This window comes from Hypomesus transpacificus, unplaced genomic scaffold (genome assembly GCF_021917145.1).
Source record: "Hypomesus transpacificus isolate Combined female unplaced genomic scaffold, fHypTra1 scaffold_166, whole genome shotgun sequence".
Lineage (NCBI taxonomy): Eukaryota > Metazoa > Chordata > Actinopteri > Osmeriformes > Osmeridae > Hypomesus > Hypomesus transpacificus.
Window position 1 is genome coordinate 82,894 of NW_025813727.1, and position 22,013 is coordinate 104,906.

The 22,013-nt window shown below is 50.1% G+C and overlaps 3 protein-coding genes across 4 annotated transcripts; all 3 read right to left on the reverse strand.

Annotated features, from left to right (window-relative positions):
* Window positions 1–4,609: 4,609 nt before the first annotated feature.
* LOC124489045 (protein chibby homolog 1-like) lies at window positions 4,610–5,050 on the reverse strand. The gene has a single exon (XM_047051668.1). The coding sequence runs from the start codon at window positions 5,048–5,050 to the stop codon at window positions 4,610–4,612; it is 441 nt and encodes a 146-aa protein (XP_046907624.1).
* A 647-nt stretch (window positions 5,051–5,697) lies between these two features.
* ltc4s (leukotriene C4 synthase) lies at window positions 5,698–7,530 on the reverse strand. The gene is made up of 5 exons (XM_047051653.1): window positions 7,445–7,530; window positions 7,221–7,320; window positions 6,754–6,824; window positions 6,472–6,553; window positions 5,698–6,103 (listed from the first exon to the last, which is right to left on the reverse strand). The coding sequence occupies exons 1-5, from the start codon at window positions 7,500–7,502 to the stop codon at window positions 5,965–5,967; spliced, it is 450 nt and encodes a 149-aa protein (XP_046907609.1). The 5' UTR covers window positions 7,503–7,530; the 3' UTR covers window positions 5,698–5,964.
* Window positions 7,531–7,748: 218 nt separating this feature from the next.
* On the reverse strand, window positions 7,749–21,568 carry maml1 (mastermind-like transcriptional coactivator 1). Of its 2 annotated transcripts, none has more exons than XM_047051652.1 (5): window positions 19,919–21,568; window positions 14,609–16,081; window positions 12,099–12,320; window positions 11,089–11,221; window positions 7,749–10,164 (listed from the first exon to the last, which is right to left on the reverse strand). In XM_047051652.1, exons 1-5 carry the CDS (start codon window positions 20,249–20,251, stop codon window positions 9,101–9,103), a joined length of 3,225 nt encoding a protein of 1,074 aa, XP_046907608.1. In that variant the 5' UTR covers window positions 20,252–21,568; the 3' UTR covers window positions 7,749–9,100. The 2 variants fall into 2 exon arrangements, with proteins under 2 accessions (XP_046907608.1, XP_046907607.1); XM_047051651.1 differs by having other exon boundaries at window positions 12,099–12,323.
* Window positions 21,569–22,013: the final 445 nt, after the last annotated feature.

Consider the following 22,013-nt stretch of genomic DNA (forward strand, 5'->3'; position numbering starts at 1 on the left):
AGAGAGGAAGGGTCAGCCAATACGATTAGGCTCTATCTCCTAAACAAACACGGGGTCCTGTTCAGCACCCTGAGCCCTGCTCTGTGGGCCGTTAGGGCCGTTAGGAGAGCAGGAGGAGGGTGAATGCTGGGCTCCGCATCCAGGACAACCTCACCTTTAGTGTTGCTTTTATTTCAGTAACCGCACCCCTGCAGTGCTCGGCCCCTACACTCAGCTACGACCCCTGACCCCTGACTCCTAATCAGCTCAATGTCATGGAGGGACAGGGGCACAAAGGAAGGACTCTTTTTACCTACACAAACACATACACACAAACAAACAGAAACATGATCATAACTTCACCATCTTCCTGAACACGCAGCCTTGTCTCCCTCTCTCTCTCCCCCTCCCTCCCTCTCTCCTGCTTTTTCGTCGGTCTGACTGAGCTGGCTGGCATCTGAAATGCCATTTTTGTGGGTGAGGCTTCCTCTGAGCCTGCAAGTCTGGTCACCACATTTCTGTGTGTGTGTTTGTGTGTGTGTGTGTATTTCCTGCTGAAACAAATCCTGCCTCTGTGATGTGTTACATCTACCTTTTTCTTACAAAAAAAACACACTGGAAATCCATGCCTCTTTTAAAGTACACACACTCAAAACACATCAACCTTCTATCTCATTCTGAATTCACTGTCTGCTGTGAGAAGTGGTTTTGAGTATCTAAACATCATTGTGTTTTGAAAACAATAAGCGGCAAAACAGGAAAGTGAGTTGACCGAACCGCAGGAGGCCAAGCCAGCCCAGAGGAGAGAGCAGCTCTGTCTGAGGCCTGGCTCTCTTGCTGTTGTTTTCCTCACAGATAAAGGATGTGTTCAGGAAACGGGCCAATGAGAGAAAATCTCCAAGCCCTTACTGTCTGGTCCTTTCAGGAGCCTCCATCACACTACCAAACAACTTCTCATCTGACAGTGCAGAGCAACGACCAAACTTCCAAAACCTCTCTTTGACCTATTATCACACCAAACACATTAAGATTTTAAACAATGTTACACCAAATAGAAGCATTACTGTGATTCATTTTAAGATAAAATTATATGTTTAAATGAACTACTACAAAATAATAGCATTTAAGTGTCGCTTTGGGGAACAGCATGTGCTAAAAGAATAAAAATGTTAAAATGTATTAAGTGACTATGTTTTTCCACAGAGTATAACTACTATCATTTGACAGTCGAGCAACAGTTGGAGGGTGAACCTACTGGAGATCCTCCCTCCTTCAGAGCTGTCATCGTCCTGTCCTGTGTCCTCCAGAGGGGACAAGGCCAGTCATCACCAGCCTGCTCTGCTGCCCAGTCAGCCCTGTGATGACGAGAAACAGACCTTTTAAACACCTCCACACAGCCAGCCAGTCCTCACAAGCTCTTAGTCTCACTCAATGCCTTCACATAAACAACAAGTTTGTGTGTGGCGGGTTAGTGGGATTTAACAAGGTGTGTGTGGGTGTGTGTTGAAGACGTGTAAGGGCAGGATGTGACTGGACCACTGACCCTAACCCTACTCAGTGAGTAACAGAGCCCAAAGTAGAATGACCAACAGCCACTCACACACACAAACTGCAGATGTCTGTTATACAGCCTGACATTCATTTGTTCACTAAATGTTTTCCTGGTGCCCCACATTAGAGTTTGTGACAGTGCCAAGACATAACCAACCCTGACTGACCACCACACAGTGAACAAACAACCCGATTTGACATGCAGACCTCATAAAGGGGTCGGATGGCTGAGTGGTTAGGGAATGGGGCTATTAATCAGAAGGTTGCTGGTTCGATTCCCGGCCATGCAAAATGACATTGTGTTCTTGGGCAAGGCACTTCACCCTACTTGCCTTGGGGGAATGTCCCTGTACTTACTATAAGTCGCTCTGGATAAGAGTGTCTGCTAAATGACTAAATGTAAACTAAATGAATGGGACGTTGAACATAACGTCACAAATAATGTCCCTTCATAACACAGTTGACTGTCTGACGTTTCGATTGTTTGTTGTGGATTCATTAGGTTTGGTTAGTCCGACCCTTCTCTTTTAACACTTCACCCTTCGAGCCAGCTAGCGACATCCTGCCTCGGTCTCGTACTCAGCGGCGTGTGACCAGTCCAAGCTCAGCCTCCACATTTCTGACACAGCTCCAGGTCCCCTCTGGTAGACGGAGAACAACAGGCGATGACAAAGACCCGTTTACAGCCAAACACACAGACCTGAACCCACTAACCCGTACAAAATTGTCCACCCGGCCTTTGTTGGCCCTGCAGGTGTTTGTTGACTTATTCTCCCACTCGGAGCCCCTCCCTCCATCCTCCCCCTCCACCTTTCTGCCCCCTCTCTGTCTCTCCTCACGGCACCCCCTCCCTGCATCCTTGAACAGTTTCCTGCCACAGGAAGCAGCTAAATCCCATCTGGAGGTTGGAGCCAGAAACATGACTTCCTGGACCTGGGGTTGGTGTTGAAACCAACGTCAAGTATGGAGAGGGAGGAGAGGAAGAGAGGAGTAAGAGAGATCAATAGTTTAATTGCCTAAGACGACATTTTATCTCTGTGAATACACATGTACACAACTGGATTTAATCATTTCTGCTTCACCACAACACCAACAGCACAACTCATGGGGAGGTACTTTATGGGTAATCGCCTGAAGAGAAGTATAAATATTTGAGTGCTGAATATCAAAGTTGGTCCAGTCTCTGATTAGAGCCTTATCCTCACCTCCTCAGACAGTCTCCTGTTGTGTTTGAACTCACCTTCTGGGATGTTTCTCTGGGGATCCAGACTGCAGCCAGGGGTCTGGGACAGACAGAAAACCTGGGATCCAGACCTGTGCTTCCCCTCACAGCCTGGACCCCTCACCCGGAGCCCTCACCCCTCACCTGGAGCCCTCACCCCTCACCCCTCACCTGGAGCCCTCACCCCTCACCTGGAGCCCTCACCCCTCACCCCTCACCTGGAGCCCTCACCCCTCACCTGGAGCCTTCACCCCTCACCTGGAGCCCTCACCCCTCACCTGGATCCCTCACCCCTCACCCCTCACCTGGAGCCCTCACCCCTCACCTGGACACCCTGCCACAACACAGCCCCGGGGACACCATCCATCTGATCTCACTCTGGGAGAGGACAGAGGAGCTTGCGTAGAGGGGGAGGGAGTGTGTGGATAATACGGTAAAATATACCAACCAATTGAAGCAGTTTTGTGGTGAGTGGGTGCTGAGCGGCTTCAAGGTGATGAGACTGAGGTCTGAAGTGATTACAGGAGTGTGGTGAGAGCTGGTGACAGAAGGGAAGTTCATCAGGCTGGCGAACACAAGGTCACGTCCGAGCGTCTGTCTGCAGACCAGAGATAAAGACAGCAGGACAGGGAGATGTGCATGAGGTTTCACAATTACAGGAAGCTGCAATTAACCCTGAGAGCCCTGCATGCGCAAACACAGAGATGAGAGGGAGGGAGACGGACAGAGAGAGAGAGGGAGACAGAGAGACAGAGAGACAGAGAGAGAGAGAGAGAGAGAGAGAGAGAGAGAGAGAGAGAGAGAGAGAGAGAGGGAGACAGAGAGTTGAAGTGATGTGATAGTGTGCCAAGTCCCATTATTTCCAAAATGGCTTCCTTCCTCTTATCCTCTCCTGCTTGGCCTTTTTACTATCCTCAGTGAAAACATTATGCAGATGAAATGATCAAATCTTAACAACAGTACAAAAGTCACAGAGAACAGGGAAAGACAAGGCGTCAGTGGCAGCATGCAAGAACAAACTGAAGACTTGAAACGGTTTTCAACAGCCCTGTGCACATGCACACTGCAGACGAGATCACTTCAGAACGTCGGGATGCTTTTGAAAGCTTATCAGAACTGCTCCAATCTCCAGGGTTGTTATTTACCCTGCATGCCACAGACAGTCTCAAACTCTGGGGGAGATTTGATAAGCCACCTCCAGATTAGTAACCTGAGACAGTTTAACTAACGCATTCCTCTCATTCCTACAAACTCTCATTTAAGAAACTGCATTCCAGATTTAAGATGCTTGAAGGACCTCCAGAGTGAATCTAAACTTGTTTTTGTTTTTTTGTGAGAGAACTGTTAAAATGCTTCTGGATGTAGAAATGCATTTAGCAAGCAGTCCACAGCAAACATTCATTCTCAAATTCAAAGTAAGATGTGAGACTAAAGGTGTGTGTGTGAGAGTGTGTGTGTGTGTGTGTACCAGCCAGCTGCAGACCACTTGGTGTGGTAACGTTTCCAACAGGAAGTACATGGCTGCAGAAATCCTTTTACCTCACAGTTCTGAGAAAAAAGAAACCTCATGTGGCATCAGTTCTGGAGAACACATGTGGACACCACACTTCATACACCCTGGCACAGTGACTAACACTCTCTCATACACACACCTCAAGTTAAATGAGTTACTGCCCAGTATGTGAAATCATTCCACTGAAACAAACACCCATCTTCTCATCATATTTATTCATCCCACCTAAGACTCACACACTGACATTGTCAGTCGTCAATACCCAAACCCTACGCCCGTCTAGGAGAAGCCCTCTGCTTGGGGCTCCTTCATTCATCCAGGGGCGGAGGGTAAGGCTGTGGTGGTCATTCCTTCCCAGGGGCCAGCTCTCGTAGCTGGGCCGTAGCCTCTGTCATCATGTCCATCAGGACCTCCACACGGAGCCTCAGTGTGTTCATCTCCTCCCTGAGTTCTTGGTTTCTCTTCTTGAGGCGGGCGACCCTGCCTCTCTCCTCAGCCTCGGGGCTGACTTCCTGGTCTCTGTTTAGGAGCTGCCACCGGCCCTCCCAGAAGGTGAAAGTGTGGCCGGAGAGGGTGAGGGTCAGGGGCCGTGTGCTGACACCCAGCTCTGAGTAGAGGGCCTGGTGGTCCAGGGTGTAGAGGGAGGAGAGGGAGGCGTTGAGACGGCCAGGGATGGGTTTGGGGTTCCACATGTCTGACAGCACCACAGGGATGAAGGAGGGCATCTGGGAACTTAACGCTTTCTTCCACATTCCCCTGAACAAGCTTTCTCTACAGTCCTCCATGGTCCTAGAGCTGAGGTTGACCGTTGGACCTGGTCTGATGGTTGGGGTTGTGGAGGTGGTTCTGAAACAGGAGGCTAGGGCTTCACGTGTGTCAGATCCATCACTGGTGGACTCCGACAGACTCACAGTTCACAGGTTCACAGTCAGTCACCACCCTAAAGCTCCACAGACAAGACAACTCTGCTGATAAATCTTACTAGATTACCATTACAATGGAATACAATCGTTTTCTTTCATCGTCATAATGGACAATTACATTAGAGTCATGGAGAAGTTCTAATGGGGCAACGTTCCACAAAACACTGACTTTAAAACTCTGTGAGCAGACGATTCCTCTGAAGGCAATACACAGACGCAGTTTACAAACTTGATCCTTCCTTTTCATCCTAAACCCCAAACTCCAATTATCTCTTTAATGCTGCCAGATGCTCTGCTTTGAGGTCTCCATCCTGCCCTGAAACCATCTGATTTCCCCCACATGACAAGTGGGTAAGATGGAGGTATTTTACTGCAAAAACAGACGTGATCCATGTGTATGTTGGAGACTCACACTTTACTGTTCATATCAAGTATCATATTATATTCTACTAATATATACACACACACACACAATATCCTCTCAATTTACAAAAAAAATCCTCCAAATGTTCAATATGTAAAATGTACTTTTAATAAAACACACCTTTGTGACAGTCAATTGACAGTTCAATAAAATAAACTATTTTATAATTTCTGGAATATAGCCCCCCCCCCCGAAACTCTGAAAAGGCATCACATAGACTATGGCGCCATCTAGTGTAGTGGCCATAACACCATGGTATTTAAATATCAAAACGCAAACGATTTCTCGACTGTTGATTGACAAGTGCCTTTTCCAATATCATCCAGATGAACAGCTTCGTCCCTCGTGCCGCTTACTCCACCAGACCCCGAAGAACCAGCTGTGGAAGGTCCATGTCGAGGTGGAAACGGAACAACGAGCATAGCACGCCCAGGGAGGAGAACACGATGAGAACCCAGAGAATCTTGGCACTGAAGTACAACGGGGCCAGTCTGGAAGCGGAGAACCATAGGTAAGGTATCATATATTGAAGATATAAATAATTAAAAAACGTTGCACTAAATGCCCTTTCTGACGGAACGCGTCAACTGCACCACAGCGCTCTGAAACCTAACGTTCCCAGTGCCTTGATATTTCCAAAAGCGCAATAACCTATATCAGGGGAAAAATACATTTGCGTGTTTTCGTTCGCGTAGCGGCGCGGCTCAAAGCACTGGGAAGTGCGTTCCGTTTGAAAATACTTTAGTAATATAACAACCTCAAAATGTTGCCTAGTTATTTATTTAACGGCATCCAGCCAAACAGCTTAGAGGTGCGGGTGCAGTGAAGCTTGCAAACACTCAGTGTTCCGTTTCCTCACCTTCCTTGCGCTGACTTTGCATAGCCTGTGAAGTAACAGAAGCGTCCACACAGGTACAGGAGACCACACAGCGAAGACACACCTGGCATATCAGCTTACAGTTACATGCTGTGGCTTTGAAGAACTTTGACCGTAATCATGCACATTTCAGTGATATAAATACATTTCAAATGCATATAAATACTGCAACAAAAAGTGAAGATGTACAAAACTGCTCTAAATACATGTCAAAGACCATGTTGAACATGGGTTGTGTCCTTGAGCAGGGTGCGGGTGGTCTACCTTGGCTGAAGAACACTCCGGACACCCATAACACCGTGAGGAAGATGGGGAAGTACTCTGAAGAATTAACCCTGAATAATAAAACACCACACACTACATCACAGCACACACACACTACATCACAGCACACACACACTACATCACAGCACACACACACTACATCACAGCACACACACACTACATCACAGCATACACACACTACATCACAGCACACACACACTACATCACAGCATACACACACTATATCACAGCACACACACACTACATCACAGCATAAACACACTACATCACAGCACACACACTACATCACAGCATAAACACACTACATCACAGCACACACACACTACATCACAGCATACACACACTACATTACAGCACACACACACGCATATTACAACACCATTTCCCCTTTTTCCTCTGAATGGCACACAAGCAGGTCAACGGCTGATCTGACAACAAAGGCTTACTGAGCTCTGTAAACTCTCTCGAAGTCCGGGTGACCGGAGGTGGCAGGGGGGGGAACAGAGTACTTCCTCCGGGCGTAGATCACCTGGAGAGAGAAGTAAGCTGGGGCACAGGCAGGGTACAACAGTCAGCTACGAGGGGAAATGACAACCAGCCATCAGCTTAATAAACATGCAACCTTCCCCTGAGAGCAGATCAGGAACAGGAGATGTTCCAAGCAGCTTACCTTGTTCCAACACCCCCAGTAGGGACACAGCAGCGAGTAACACCACCTGTTCCTGCATAGCTAGAGAGGAGCAGACTGCTATGGAGGGGATGAGGATGATGCTGTGTCGACTGGTCAGTTCCAGAGACCTGCCGTCATTTCAGCGATACTTCACCTCAGGAGGAGGGCCGAGTGAGGGGGAGGGAGGTAGGAGAGTGAGAGGAGGGAGGGAGGGATATGCAGAACCACAGGAGTGGGGTGTGTTCGATTGAACCAGCAGAGCAGAGGAACAATAAACACAAAGACAAACCACGCAGACGCAAGATCATTTCTAAAGAACTATATTTACATTTAATACTCTTGTTTTACAAAGAACCATATTAAAAAGTATAAAATACTTACAAAATCCGGTGCAATATATAAAAATAAGATCTCTTCTCCAGAACAATAGGAAATGCATACATACAAAAAAATATACTTATATACATGTACAGAATCCCCTAACACAAGAGATGACCCTCTCCAGAATCAGGGTGCGTTTGAGGGCAAGTGAAGACACCTCCATCTGCTCTTTGAAATGATCATTCTTGGTAACGACCTTCGACACGGGATGAGTCAACGGTTGGCACGTTCAAACCGCTTTGGAACTCCTACCTGGCCTGTATCTGAACAGGGTGTGGTACACTAAGCCCACTTGGGTTAGAAGAGACATCCGCTAACGATATCTAGCACAGATTTAGCAGAGACACGTCTCATCTGAGTCAGCCTGCTGCTGTCTCTGGTTCAGCAGTAGCTTCAGGAAGGGTCAGATGGAGGGAAATCTTTGCTGAATGTTTTGTCACCACGGTGATTGACGATAACAGGGGTTCTTATCGTGCATGTTGGTTTGTGACCAATAAACCCTCTGTAGGTAGTTAAGTATGAGATGGCAGAAGTGTGAAGGCTCACCACACATGAAGACTCCACTGTCTCTGTCCGTGGACAAACAAAGGGGAATATGTCACTACGCCCTCTCTGCAACTGAGCATATTTTCATATATCTAATTAGCGTGTAAGGCCTCCTTTGTCTTCCCAAACAACCCATGATGGAAGGGCGAGGGTGGGTCCAACACACCCCTACTGCAGGATGACGGTGTTTTGGTAGGCTTGGGACGTGTTCCCTCTGTGTGTGCAGGATTCAGTGGTTTGGTACTGAGCCACAGGTTCAGTAGTAATAGTAATAGTAGTAATAGTAATATAGTAGTACTATAGTAGTAGTAAAGTTCTCTGTTCTCCAGTCCTGGGGAACGCACGGTCTGACGGGGCCTGTGCAGCTCTCAGTGTTCCAATCTACACACTTGGTGTGTACACACACTCTCAACAGACACACACACACCACAACGCTCAGTGTCGAGAAGCATTTGTCATCCACCACAGCTTCGTGTTCATCTCCCAGGTCGCTGTTGCAGCAAAACCATGACAGGCCATGACCTAGACACCTAACCCCAGCGCCCTCCCTCCCTCGCTCCGACAGATGGCTTGTTGGACGTCTTGAGACTCGTCCCATGGCCCTGGTCCCTCCAGAGCCCCCAGCAGGAGAGGCAGCAGGAGAGGCAGCAGGAGAGGCAGCAGGAGAGGCAGCAGGAGAGGCAGCAGGAGAGGCAGCAGGAGAGGCAGCAGGAGAGGCAGCAGGAGAGCTCACTGATGGCTGGCTAGCAGCTCGTCCAGGTCGTCCATCCACTCCTGAGTGCTCTGGCCCTTGAGGAGCGAGTCCAAGTCCCCGTCACCAGGGAAACCAGACCGAGGGCTGTAGCCAAACGACAGCTGCTGCTGCTGTTGCTGTTGACCGACTGTCCGGGTCACCTGGTAACCCTGGCTACACTGCAGGCCGGTCCGGTTCCCTGCCTGGTTCCCCGGTCCAAACACCCCCAGGTCAGGCAGGACACCCTGGTTCTGACCCACCTGCTGCTGCTGGTTCTGCTGCTGGCTGGAGAGCGGCGGGCCCAGACTCTGACCTAGACCCTGGGGGTTGGGCCCGGGCCGAGGCGCGATGCCCGACTGCATCATCTGCTGCCCTGGGGTCATGCCCCCCATCGTGCGCCCGTTGGTGTTGGCACCAAAGGGAGCGCCGGCGGTGGGCATCTTGGGCATGCGAGTCTGCTGCTGCAGGTGGAAAGAACTGGGGGTGGAGAAGGAGCTGGGGGTGGAGAAGGCGTTGGGCGGCAGGCTGCCGTTGGTGGAGGACGTCTGAGCGGGCATGGCCTGGTGCTGCGGCCACACCTGGCTCTGGACACTCTGCAGGGTGTTGGGCATGGGGCTAGGCATGGGGCTAGGCATGGGGCTAGGCATGGCCCCCAGGGAACCTGGCATCCTGGCCAGAGGAGGCTGCTTCAGCAGGGCAGCGCTGGGCTGGTTCTTCAGGTGCTGCGGCTGCTGGGGCAGCATGCTGTGTCTGTAGGGTGTGCCCATGCCTCCCCCAGCCTGCCTCTGGAGGGCGCTCTGCTGGGAGGGGTGGCCAGGCAGGAGCCCCATGCTGTTATAGAGAACCTGCTGGACATCCATAGCTCCCCCCCCTCCTCCTCCTCCACATGCAGGGAGGCTCAGGTCAGCCTGGCTGGAGGCAGGGGGGGCGGGGCCAGGGGCGGGGCCACCGCACTGGCCCATGGTCATACCCAGCATGCTTTGCGTCTGGGGGAACATGCGCTGGGTTCCGGGGGCGGGGCCGCCTAAAGAACCCACATTGCCCATTGGCTGAGAGGATCCTGTAGGGGGGAACAGAGAATGTAAGAGAAGAGAACTATAACGAATTAAAAGGCAATCAAGGTTCCCTCTTTGTCCATCTCTCAACTCTACACATTAAAACGTCCACCAAGGTTTCCATGCTTATGAAAATGGCCTTTCTCTGCACTGCCAAAACTATTCAGCTTAAACTCAGTTGAGCCCACATATAATCAGAGGACATTAGAGACTTTAATTCAGAGTAAAAGAGACATTTGAGATCCCTCTTTTGTGAGGGGAAGAGGTCTGTAGATCAACACATACACACTTTCCATAAATGCTGCTTTGTGAAAGACAGGAATAGGACAAGTATTCTCTCCCCCCCTCTCCCTCTCCCAATATGTACATAGATATAACCATATATTTACATATATCTCTATCTCTCTATCGAACTCTCTACACAAACAACAAACAGTCTTTATAGACCAGGACTGGTTGATTCTGCCAAATTCCACCGTATGGGTCTGTGTTTCTAGTTTGTAATTCAAATGAGTTCAACAGGATGCATCATTTGCATGAGATGCAGATAACCAGATGCCTGTGGGAGCAAGCTCACTCCAACAACACAGCAAACAGCCCTCTGCACGCTGCTTGTTGCCCCTCTGCACGCTGCTTGTTGCCCCTCTGCACGCTGCTTGTTGCCCCTCTGCACGCTGCTTGTTGCCTAAGCGAACCCCACCCTACCACCTTAACTAACACATTTTCTCCAGGAAACCCTGCAGTCTGAACACCATGCCCACTTTACGGCAGACACAAACAAGACCACAGCCTTTCAGATGTGCAAAGACAGGGTTACTGGGGGAAGTGTCACCACAACACTGACAGGAACAGACCAGAGTGTGTGTGTGTGTGTGTGTGTGTGTGTGTGTGTGTGTGTGTGTGTGTGTGTGTGTGTGTGTAGCTCATACCGGGGAACTGGGAGACCTGTGTTTGCTGGAAGGGGTTCTGAGTGGGGGGCTGTGTCTGCTGGTCGTGGTACTGAGGAGGGGGGCGGGTCAGGTGTCTCTGCAGCTGCTGCTCCTGCTGCTGCCGCTGCTTCTCCTACACACACACACACACACACACACACACACACACGTAAATAACATTTAAAAGTTTGGAATGGTTAGATTTTTGGGTATTTTGTAAAATTTTTGGTAGATTTTTTTATTTAATTTTAAACATTTTGGTTAGGGTTAGAGTTTACAAAAAAAAGAAACACATTTAGAAAGGTTGTTAAACTACGCCGGCGTATTAGAGCCAGTGTAGGTAGAAAAGAAGGGAAAGAAGAAGCCGAGGGGGGGAGGGGTTATATTCAGAGATTAACGCCACGAATTTGCGAGAAAATTCTCGGAAGATTCTCTGACATTATAAAGTCGGAAATATGGATTTTATTCTTTCAAGGAACCTCATCGCTTCACTTTGCAAGGTGGTTCTTGCTGCACAAAAGCTATCACCTCATCCAAATAAGTAGGGCCTATTATTTTTCCTTCTCAATAGGCCCAAATCACGTCAATGTCTTTTCAAAGTCCGAAGTTGAAAGTTTATTAAATCTGGTGATTCTGGGCTAATCAGGAGTAGCGTATTTCCTTATGATGAATCCTATTGAAAAGCATAATTGTGACTTTAATCCGGGAATAGGACCCACGTCATCTGGCTCGCACAGTGGCCAGAATACCGTCATATCTAATACATGTAGAAACAAGTTTTGAAAAAAAGGTTGAAAGGTTTTAAAAGAAATGTTACAAAAAGTTTTTAAAAGTCAAAATGTCAAATAAACAAATAAATGAAAGGTTCTCAAACGTTTCTAAAGGTTTGAAAAAAAATTGGGGGGAAAATGATAAAAAAAAAAAAAGGTTTTTCATCATCGATGAGTACTTGAGCACTCTACTATACTCTGCTTAACCCAGCCATGAACTTTGACCTCTTGACCCCTCACCTGTTCAGCCATCATCTGTTGCTGCTGTCTCTGGCCCAGGAGGAACTGCAGCTGCTGCTGCTGTTGTTGCTGTTGTTGCTGCTGCTGTTTCAGAACTGCAGCAGGGTTGCTAAGGAAGGCCGGGTTGCCATGGTTGGGCTGCATAATGCTGCCCCCTGGAGGCTGGGGCATGGAGCTGCCAGGCCCGGGGCCCTGGGCGGTGGCAGGGTAGGAGGCCTGGTCCTGCTGGGGGACATGGAAAGGGTGCTGTTACAGGACACAGCCACCAGGGGGCACAGGGACAGACGTTTGTATTACAAATACAAAAAAGAGGTAAACAATAAACTGTAAGCTGAATCAAATCAAGCCTGTTGATTGAATTGGTTGATTGGAACTTGTGGGGAACACAGATTCATCGATAAATCCCTAAGTGGTTTACATTTGCTACAAACTTGCATTGAGCCTAGCCTTGAAACAGCACTGCTTTCTCAGAGTAAGGAAAGTAGTTTAGGCTGCTTGTCTGACAGTTTTTAAAAGGAATAATCAGCCTGCATCTCTGCACCTACTGCCAGCAGTACTGGAACTTTGGAGCCAGTAAGCACCTCTCCAGAGGGAGAGGTGGAAAGTTAGCTGGAGAGCCCAGGTCTCTGGGCTGAGGAGAGGGCTGGAGAGCCCAGGTCTCTGGGCTGTGGAGAGGGCTGGAGAGCCCAGGTCTCTGGGCTGTGGAGAGGGCTGGAGAGCCCAGGTCTCTGGGCTGTGGAGAGGGCTGGAGAGCCCAGGTCTCTGGGCTGTGGAGAGGGCTGGAGAGCCCAAGTCTCTGGGCTGAGGAGAGGGCTGGAGAGCCCAAGTCTCTGGGCTGAGGAGAGGGCTGGAGAGCCCAGGTCTCTGGGCTGTGGAGAGGGCTGGAGAGCCCAGGTCTCTGGGCTGAGGAGAGGGCTGGAGAGCCCAAGTCTCTGGGCTGAGGAGAGGGCTGGAGAGCCCAAGTCTCTGGGATATTTTAGGTCCATCCATGTCACAAAACAAAGATGAGTCGGGGGGGGGGGGGGGGGGGGGTGGAACGGAGGTCAGGGGAACAGACAGTGGAGAGGAGGAGGAGGGCAGGGTAACAGACAGTGGAGAGGAGGAGGAGGGCAGGGGAACAGACAGTGGAGAGGAGGAAGAGGGCAGGGGAACAGACAGTGGAGAGGAGGAAGAGATGGGAGAGAAAGAGGAGGGATCGGACAATGTCTCGCGAGAGAAGAGACCCCCTTATGGGAGAGAGAAGCAGCTATATTTAAATAGAGAACGAAAGAGAGCGAGAGAGAGCGAAAGAGAGCAAAAGAGAGCGAGAGAGAGCGAGAGAGAGCGAGAGAGAGCGAGAGAGAGCGAAAGAGAGCAAAAGAGAGCGAGAGAGAGCTAGAGAGAGCTGAGAGAGAGCGAAAGAGAGCAAGAGAGAGCGAGAGAGAGCGAAAGAGAGCGAGAGAGAGCTAGAGAGAGCGAGAGAGAGCGAAAGAGAGCAAAAGAGAGCGAAAGAGAGCGAAAGAGAGCGAAAGACAGCGAGAGAGAGCGAGAGAGAGCGAGAGAGAGCGAAAGAGAGCGAAAGACAGCGAGAGAGGAGGGAGAGGCATGAAAGGCTGCTTTGTCGTGGTACCCCCCCCCCCCCCCTCCCAACACACACACACACACAAACCCCCGTGAGAGTCTGCACGCCAGCTCCTTAGCAACCAGCTGCTTGACCCAGACAGACACACACACACTTGTGGGGCCCATGCCAGACTTGCAGAGACGGAAAAAAAGAAAAACTCTAAATAGACCATCCACAAACATGCACTCAAAACAAAGGATCTACATTCAGTCATACAAAAACTTTTTGGCCATGTGTATAACCAGTACTGGAGTGTATGCAGTTAATACGCAATCAATATGGCATATTAATAAAACCAAACTGCGACAACATGAAATGCGCATTGTGATCATTCAGGATGAACACATTGCTGCAGTCTGACTCCTCATGTGGACAACACAAGGACATCACTTCAGCTACCAGTTATGAGCTGCTGTGAAACCAACATCCATCTGGTTAGGATGTAGAGATCCCTGAATTTGGAATAACTTAGCTTCTCTAGGCCCATTTCCTTTATGTGTCGTTGGCGAGTCCAATCCACTATCTACTTCATTAATGGTAATTAGTGTAAACAAATACTAGCATGCTAATGCCAGCAATCCACATCCATTGTCTCTGGTCAACATCCTCATCTAGACTAGTGGTTGTTTGGTCAGCCAAGACAAACATCAAGCCAGTCCTGTTTGTTTGACCTGGGTGAACCGAAGGTTGTTACCAATTGTACCATCTCTCTGGAGGATGGTTAATGTGGTCAGGTGAGGTGTGTGTTGTCAGGTGAGGTGTGTGTGGTCAGGTGAGGTGTGTGTGGTCAGGTGAGGCGTGTGTGGTCAGGTGAGGCGTGTGTGGTCAGGTGAGGTGTGTGTGGTCAGGTGAGGTGTGTGTGGTCAGGTGAGGTGTGTGTGGTCAGGTGAGGCGTGGGGAGTCTCACCTGAGCGTGGGGGCGGAAGGCCTGGCCTGCTTTCTGCTTCATCTGCTGCTGCTGGCGAAGTAGAGACAGTAGAGTTGCCTTGTTCTGGCTCTGGGTGTTGGGGGGCCCCCGGGGGGGCCCAGAGGCCCCCGCCTCGTAGTGGGACAGGGGCTTAGTGTTGTTGTAGCTCAGCATGGAGGAGGGGGCCTGGCCCCCCGCGGGCCCAGGGTGGCTGAGAGGGGCCCCCGGGGTGGGGTGCCCCAACATGTTGGGGTGCCCAACGTTAGGCTGCAGGTAGCCCCCTGCCCCCCCTGCCCCGGCCTTGGGGGACCCCTTGTTGGGCTGGCCTGGCATCATGAGCTGTTTAGGGTTGCTGGGGAAGTCCTGGGGGTAGAGGGAGGGGCTGGAGGTCTTCTCCAGGCCGTAGGCGGGCCCCAGGGGGGTCTGGGAGGGGTTGGTGGTGGGGGGCCAGGACGGCGTGTGAGGGTGAGGTCCAGCAGGGTGGAACTTGGAAGACTGGAGCTGCTGCTGCTGTTGTTGCTGCTGCTGCTGCTGCTGTTTCTGGGCCTGTTGGTGCTGGAACTGGTTCTGGATCTGCTGAGCTCTCTGCTGCTGGGCTGCCAGCTGCTGGAGCTGCTGGGCGGGGGACAAGTCCTTGGAGACGGGGCCGGGAGGGAGGAGGTGGGGCTGGGGAGGGAGCTGGCGGGAGGGTGGGGGAGGCTGGGAGAGAGGCTGGCGGGAGGGGGGGGGAGGCTGGGAGAGGGGCTGGCGGGAGGGGGGGGGAGGCTGGGAGAGGGGCTGGGGCAGGCCCGGGGACGAGGCCTTGGAGGAGGTGGCGGTGGCGGGGGAGTTGGTGGTGTGGACCGGAGGCCCAGAGGAGGTGGGTCTGACGTGGGGCGAGGCAGTGCGGGGGTCCTGCTCAAAGGCAGCCGACACCGGGGAGAACTCAGACTTGACGCAGGCCAGGTCTGGAGGGAGGAGGCCCTGGGAGGAGGGGCCAGAGATCCCGCCCCCCACGCCCCCGGACCCCAGCTCCGGCGGATCCTTGCGGTCGTCAAAGCCGTCGTTGAGGATGTCCTGGATGTCCTCATAAGCCACCGAGCGGTTCAGTTCCTCCATCAGCTCAGTCCACTCCTGCTCGTTGAGGTTGAGGTCGGGGAACAGGTTGCTCCCGGCCCCTCCCCCTGGGAGCATGCACGGCAGCACATCATCCACCGGCTCCTGCTTCATCTCCTTCAGCCTGAACTCCTTCTCCGAGGACCCTCCCACCAGGCCCCCAGGCTTCCTGTTGGTGCCATGGTTACCGTTGGGTAAGAGGGCATCCACGCCCAGGCCCTGCTTGCTGTCCAGGGGGGAGCGGGGGGGCAGGGTGGAGGTGCCGTTGTCCAGGCAGGCCTTCTTGGAAGGGGGGTAGCCGTCGCTGTAGCCGTTGACCTGGTCTCGTCCCAGCGGGGAGACAGAGCTCCCCTGCTTCCTCCGAACTGTCTCCTGCAGCTGAGGAGAGCCACACACCGTTACACACACCCTCACTGTCAACACACGTATATACACACACACACACCGTTACACACACCCTCACTGTCAACACACGTATATACACACACACACCGTTACACACACCCTCACTGTCAACACACGTATATACACACACACACACACCGTTACACACACCCTCACTGTCAACACACGTATATACACACACACCGTTACACACACCCTCACTGTCAACACACGTATATATACACACACACACCGTTACACACACCCACACTGTCAACACACGTATATATACACACACACACCGTTACACACACCCTCACTGTCAACACACATATATATACACAAACACACCCTCACTGTCAACACACGTATATATACACACACACACCGTTACACACACCCTCACTGTCAACACACATATATATACACACACACACCGTTACACACACCCTCACTGTCAACACACGTATATATACACACACACACCGTTACACACACCCTCACTGTCAACACACGTATATATACACACACACACACCGTTACACACACCCTCACTGTCAACACACGTATATATACACACACACACACCGTTACACACACCCTCACTGTCAACACACGTATATATACACACACACACCGTTACACACACCCTCACTGTCAACACACGTATATATACACACACACACCGTTACACACACCCTCACTGTCAACACACGTATATATACACACACACACCGTTACACACACCCTCACTGTCAACACACGTATATATACACACACACACCGTTACACACACCCTCACTGTCAACACACGTATATATACACACACACACCGTTACACACACCCTCACTGTCAACACACGTATATATACACACACACACCGTTACACACACCCTCACTGTCAACACACGTATATATACACACACACACCGTTACACACACCCTCACTGTCAACACACGTATATATACACACACACACCGTTACACACACCCTCACTGTCAACACACGTATATATACACACACACACCGTTACACACACCCTCACTGTCAACACACATATATATACACACACACACCGTTACACACACCCTCACTGTCAACACACATATATATACACACACACACACCGTTACACACACCCTCACTGTCAACACACGTATATATACACACACACACCGTTACACACACCCTCACTGTCAACACACGTATATATACACACACACACATTTGTAATGTAAAAGTATTATTATATCAACATGTAGGATTATTTAAAAACCCTGTAGGATTGCCAGTCAGATAGGAGAGCTAGGGGTGGTGGAGCTGTTACTGAATGGTCACATAAGGATCCATCAGACACGAGAGAAGGCAGTTATGTATCTCTTCTCTCTGCTGAGATCTCTTCCCTCTGCTGAGATCTCTGCCCTCTGCTGAGATCTCTTCCCTTTACTGGGGACAGAGCCACAGGACCCTAACATGAGGCAGCTGAGTCAAACAGCAACATTCAGACCACACAAGGACTAGTGAAAGTTTACCAGCACACAAGTTCACAACAATTTAATCTAACACAAAAAAAAAATGTATAAAAGAAATATACAGCGATGATTACGTTCCTATGAAGTTACCGGTTAAATGGTGCGCATATTCACCACGTTTAAAATATAATTCTGGTAATTCGCTTATTAATCGTGTCACAACACAATTTAAGTGGTTTCCAATAATAGCTCTGCTCAGGGAAGCTCTCCACAGTTGGGGCAGATCCAGGAGATATTTCTGTCCCCCTGTCCTCCTGTGAGACAACACTCAGAGCAGATGCTGACCTGGTACGTGCATCTCCACAAAAACAAACGCCTACAACAAGGCTGTTTAAAACGTCGTGCTCAGAGGTGGGAGTTAGAGGGCGGAGAGAGACGAGAGGGTGTCTGCCCTGGCCTCGACTAACCCCTGCCCTGGCCTCGACTCTAACCCCCTGCCCTGGCCTCGACTCTAACCCCTGCCCTGGCCTCGACTCTAACCCCAGCCCTGGCCTCGACTCTAACCCTGCCCTGCCCTCGACTAACCCTGCCCCGGCCTCGACTAACCCCTGCCCCGGCCTCAACTCTAACCCCTGCCCTAGCCTCGACTCTAACCCTGCACTTCCCCACAGCGGAGCTAGAAAAACTTTGGCAACTCACTTCAGAGCTTTATGAACCTGAAAAACTGGTCTCCGTCTTCCAGCCTCCCCCTCCTCTTCACTCCACCCCCACCCTCTCTCTCCCTCCCCCACTGCCTGTCTCTCTCTCTCCCTCCCTCCCTGCCTGTCTCCCCCCCTCCCCCTCCCCTCCAGCTACCACCACCACCACCAGAGACCCGAAGCCACATGAAACTAATTACCATGTGTATGGGTGGTGGGACCCCCACAACAAAGAGCTAGTGGCAGGGCCACGGAGGGGAGAGGGGAGCGTGCCGAATTCTTTCCCGGGGCCCGGCAAAAGACCGTCGTCTCGCTCTTTGAAGCCTCACCCCCACTATCCCTGCCCGGGCCCCCCCTAAACCCTGCCCCAGCCCTGCCCCACCACAATGGGCCTCTGCTCTGTGGGAAGAGAGGGAGCGGAGCTTGGAAGGGCAGAGCAGCAGATCCACAGGGGGACGGCTTCACAGAGCTCCTTAAACCCTGCGCGCGTCAGACCGGGCGGCGCAGAGCTGCTAACAAGCCGGGTGACAGGTACGCTCGCGCTCCGGCTAGCGCCGCAAATTCCAGACCCGCATCAGCCATCCTACACCGATCACCACACACACAGAGTTCCCTCTGTGGCAAGATCGCTGCGGTTTTTATTCACTTTGGAGACATAAACGTTCAGTACGCTTGAGCCCGGGAGAGACAGAGGAGAAACAGCAGAGCCAGGCTCGGGCGCTGGCGGCACCAGGAAAGGTTATTGCTGAGTCAGAGCAGGGGGGCAGGGGGCCGGGAGAGGTCTGCTAATACTCCTGAGTCATCTCTGTGGGATGGAGTCACATCAGCCTCGTGTTGAGCAACACGAAGGCTCACTGAGGTGGGAGTGGCCTGGGGTTGGGCACATTTACAGGTGTCTCTCACTGTGCATCACATCCTACAAAAGGATACACTACATACGTCTTTAACAACCTGTAAATTATGGATATTTAAATGTTCTGTATACTTTACGTTTTATATTATAGCTACATATAAATGACACGTACAACCGGTTTGTGCTGCTGAGTTTTACCCACTAGAATGAGAAGGCCTTAGCTCTGGAACCTACAGACAGTTATATATTTTTTTATATCCCACTTAAAAACATGTGGAGAACTTTAGCGTTGACAACGACAGACCCACTAAAATATTTAATTAAATATTAAATCATTTCAGATGGCATCCAAAAGTGTCGTGTCTGCATTCTTCAGAGTACGATAAACAAAGTGACATTATATTTTATCTTTCTCACTTCTACATACAATGCACTCATTGTCTGGAGCTATCAGGGCTGTTCAGTGTAATATTGGGTGAAATTGCGAGGAATCTGGATGAGGCTGCTGGACTATTGTGCTGCAGAAAACCAGAGCCTGACGAGAATAAAGCACAACACTGAGATCATGTGACAGCGCCCAGCACGCGCTCTGGAGCACGCATGTTACTGGCTACAACTCCGCTCCTCTTCCGTGACAAGCACTGCTGCAAACGGTTCTGCATTCACTGGCCAACCTCACTTTAAAAATCACCAACCACGAAAAGCACCACATGAATGCAAAACGTGCAAGTACATGACGTTTTCGGTTTTCACGTGAGCACTGTTTTCACACATCCGCCCCTTAAATCACAGTTGTGGTCACTCACCGCAATCAAAGTGCTGTTTCGGTTCTGATCTCCCGGTGTTGCGCCGTCCCCTTGCTCTGCATTACTGCCACCGGTCGTGTGCCCTCTCTGAAGAGGCTGGTCTGAATTTGGTTGTGGCTGTCTGTGCTTACTAGACCGCTTGGCCTTAGTTTGCAGGCAGCGTTGGTGCAGTGCAAAGGTCTGCTGTCTTTCCAACTCCAGACGCTCCATCGCCGTGTTCTGGTAGCGGTTCTCGCAGCTGTTGTGGTGCCGCCTGAAGAGCTCGATTCGACGGCGGAGCCGCTCCATCACCGCGCTGTGTCGCGGTGGCGGCACAACAAAATCCGCCATCATCAATAAAGACTGTTGTAAACTCTGGACTCAGGTTTCGGCAGTCCGGATAAAATGCTGAATTTGCTCCTTTTCAGTGTGGGCGTTTACACCCCCTACCCCTTTACAAAGACTGATCTGCCACTGCCATGGAGTCAACCTTTGTCTTGCTAATGTTGGCCTATTTTCACAACACACTTGTATTGGGAAAACGCATGTAAAAAGGCAGCGAGGGAAGTTCTCATTTAACCATTGCGATAACAGAAGATGCCGAGCTGTGTGTGTTGCATCCTGGCCAAACCCTTCAAATATCTCAACCCAGACAAGGGGCCTGTCAGTACTGGCTAGTAAGTCCGAAAACAAATCGCAGCAACAATGAATATTAAGAAACGAGAAAAACAACCGGTGCAATTGAATTGCCATGTACTAAAACATGTTGTCAGTAAAGAGTCTCGATGATATGTTTGCTAGATAGTCGATGAAACTACATTGGTAGCACAAACTTGCCAGCTAACGTAAGCTAGACAGCTAGTTACATTCCTTTAGCTAAATAAAGTTGGAAAGCGAGCAACAAAAGATCCGAACTTTCACACTGTTCAGCTACTCAACAAGCAACGAGTGACTTAACTGTACCTTAACATGAAACCACAAGGTCCAACATTTGACTGAGATTAATAGCAGGTGCGACAATAATTGAATGAAAATCTTTCTTTTCACTTACCCAACTTTTACTCCGAATGCTGGCTAATGCTACATGCAACACACCAATCTCATGGTCAAAGTTAGTTGGCTAAAAGTTAGCTAGCAGAATGAGTAACGCTGGCTGGTTCCACAGCTCTGGCTACTAAAGTTAGCTCAGTCTCCACGATTAGTAATGAAGCGAACTTGGACAGAATAAATCAGATAGTTTACATTTCCTATACTTCTGTGCAACAACACTTCACAAAAGTGTGTCCATGAGTACTGGGAGAACGCCGCGTGTTAACTTAGTTAACGAAATGCTATGGTGTTCGTGAGCGAGTAAACAGCTGATCCCCGAGACACCGCCTGGCTCGCGCTGCTAACACCAGTCAGAGCTGCTACGGATGTGCGCTAGCCTGCCTGAGCTAGCTAGCCTACCCTAACAAAGCATGATATTCTGATTAGCTAAACAAATCCCTTTAAATTGTCCACGTGTAACTATAGACTAACCAACGGCGGTCCTTGGTCTTTTGTTTGGCAAATACCAAAGTGCAACGACATACAATAATCCAACTCTGCCCCCTTTGATATTTCTATTGTTTTCCAATAGACAGGCATATCTTCGTCGCCATTTTGGTTCAAGTTTTTTCCCCCTCAACCTTTTCGTTTCCTATCGACATAAGAGGCGTACCCAGACAGACGTGTCACCGTCTCCATGAAGGAATGGGTAGGGTCCCTAATATTCCTTCACATCAATATTAGTAAAACATGTTCGTGTGTATGTGTGTACACGTTTCCAAACTTATTTTATCTCAGTAGTGACAATGTTGGCACTATTGAAATGTGGTCCATTAAGGACTTATCAGTTAAACCACGGCACATTTCAGATATGCTAATCTTGCTTGTCCATATTATTTGCTTGATGCAGGCTCAAGCAAATAATCACCTGCCATAACCCTTCCTGATTTTGTGAAGGATATTCTCAGATTTAATGACCGTTATACATGGTAAAACACTAGAAAATCAAACTTAAACTAAGGTAACATGTTTAGTAACTTAAGTAACGTTAAAACTACTTAAAAGCCGATTAAAACAGTTACAAATG

Coding starts and splice junctions, on each gene's coding strand:
- ltc4s (XM_047051653.1), bottom strand. CDS start 7,502: ATGCAGGAACAGGTGGTGTTACTCGCTGCTGTGTCCCTACTGGGGGTG. Junction 6,825..7,220: donor GAGAGAGTTTACAGAGCTCA/GTAAGCCTTTGT, acceptor TTTATTATTCAG/GGTTAATTCTTCAGAGTACT. Junction 6,554..6,753: donor CGGAGTGTTCTTCAGCCAAG/GTAGACCACCCG, acceptor CTGATATGCCAG/GTGTGTCTTCGCTGTGTGGT.
- LOC124489045 (XM_047051668.1), bottom strand. CDS start 5,050: ATGGAGGACTGTAGAGAAAGCTTGTTCAGGGGAATGTGGAAGAAAGCG.
- maml1 (XM_047051651.1), bottom strand. CDS start 20,251: ATGATGGCGGATTTTGTTGTGCCGCCACCGCGACACAGCGCGGTGATG. Junction 12,324..14,608: donor CCTTCCGCCCCCACGCTCAG/GTGAGACTCCCC, acceptor CATGTCCCCCAG/CAGGACCAGGCCTCCTACCC. Junction 10,165..11,088: donor ACAGGTCTCCCAGTTCCCCG/GTATGAGCTACA, acceptor TCCCCCCTACAG/GATCCTCTCAGCCAATGGGC.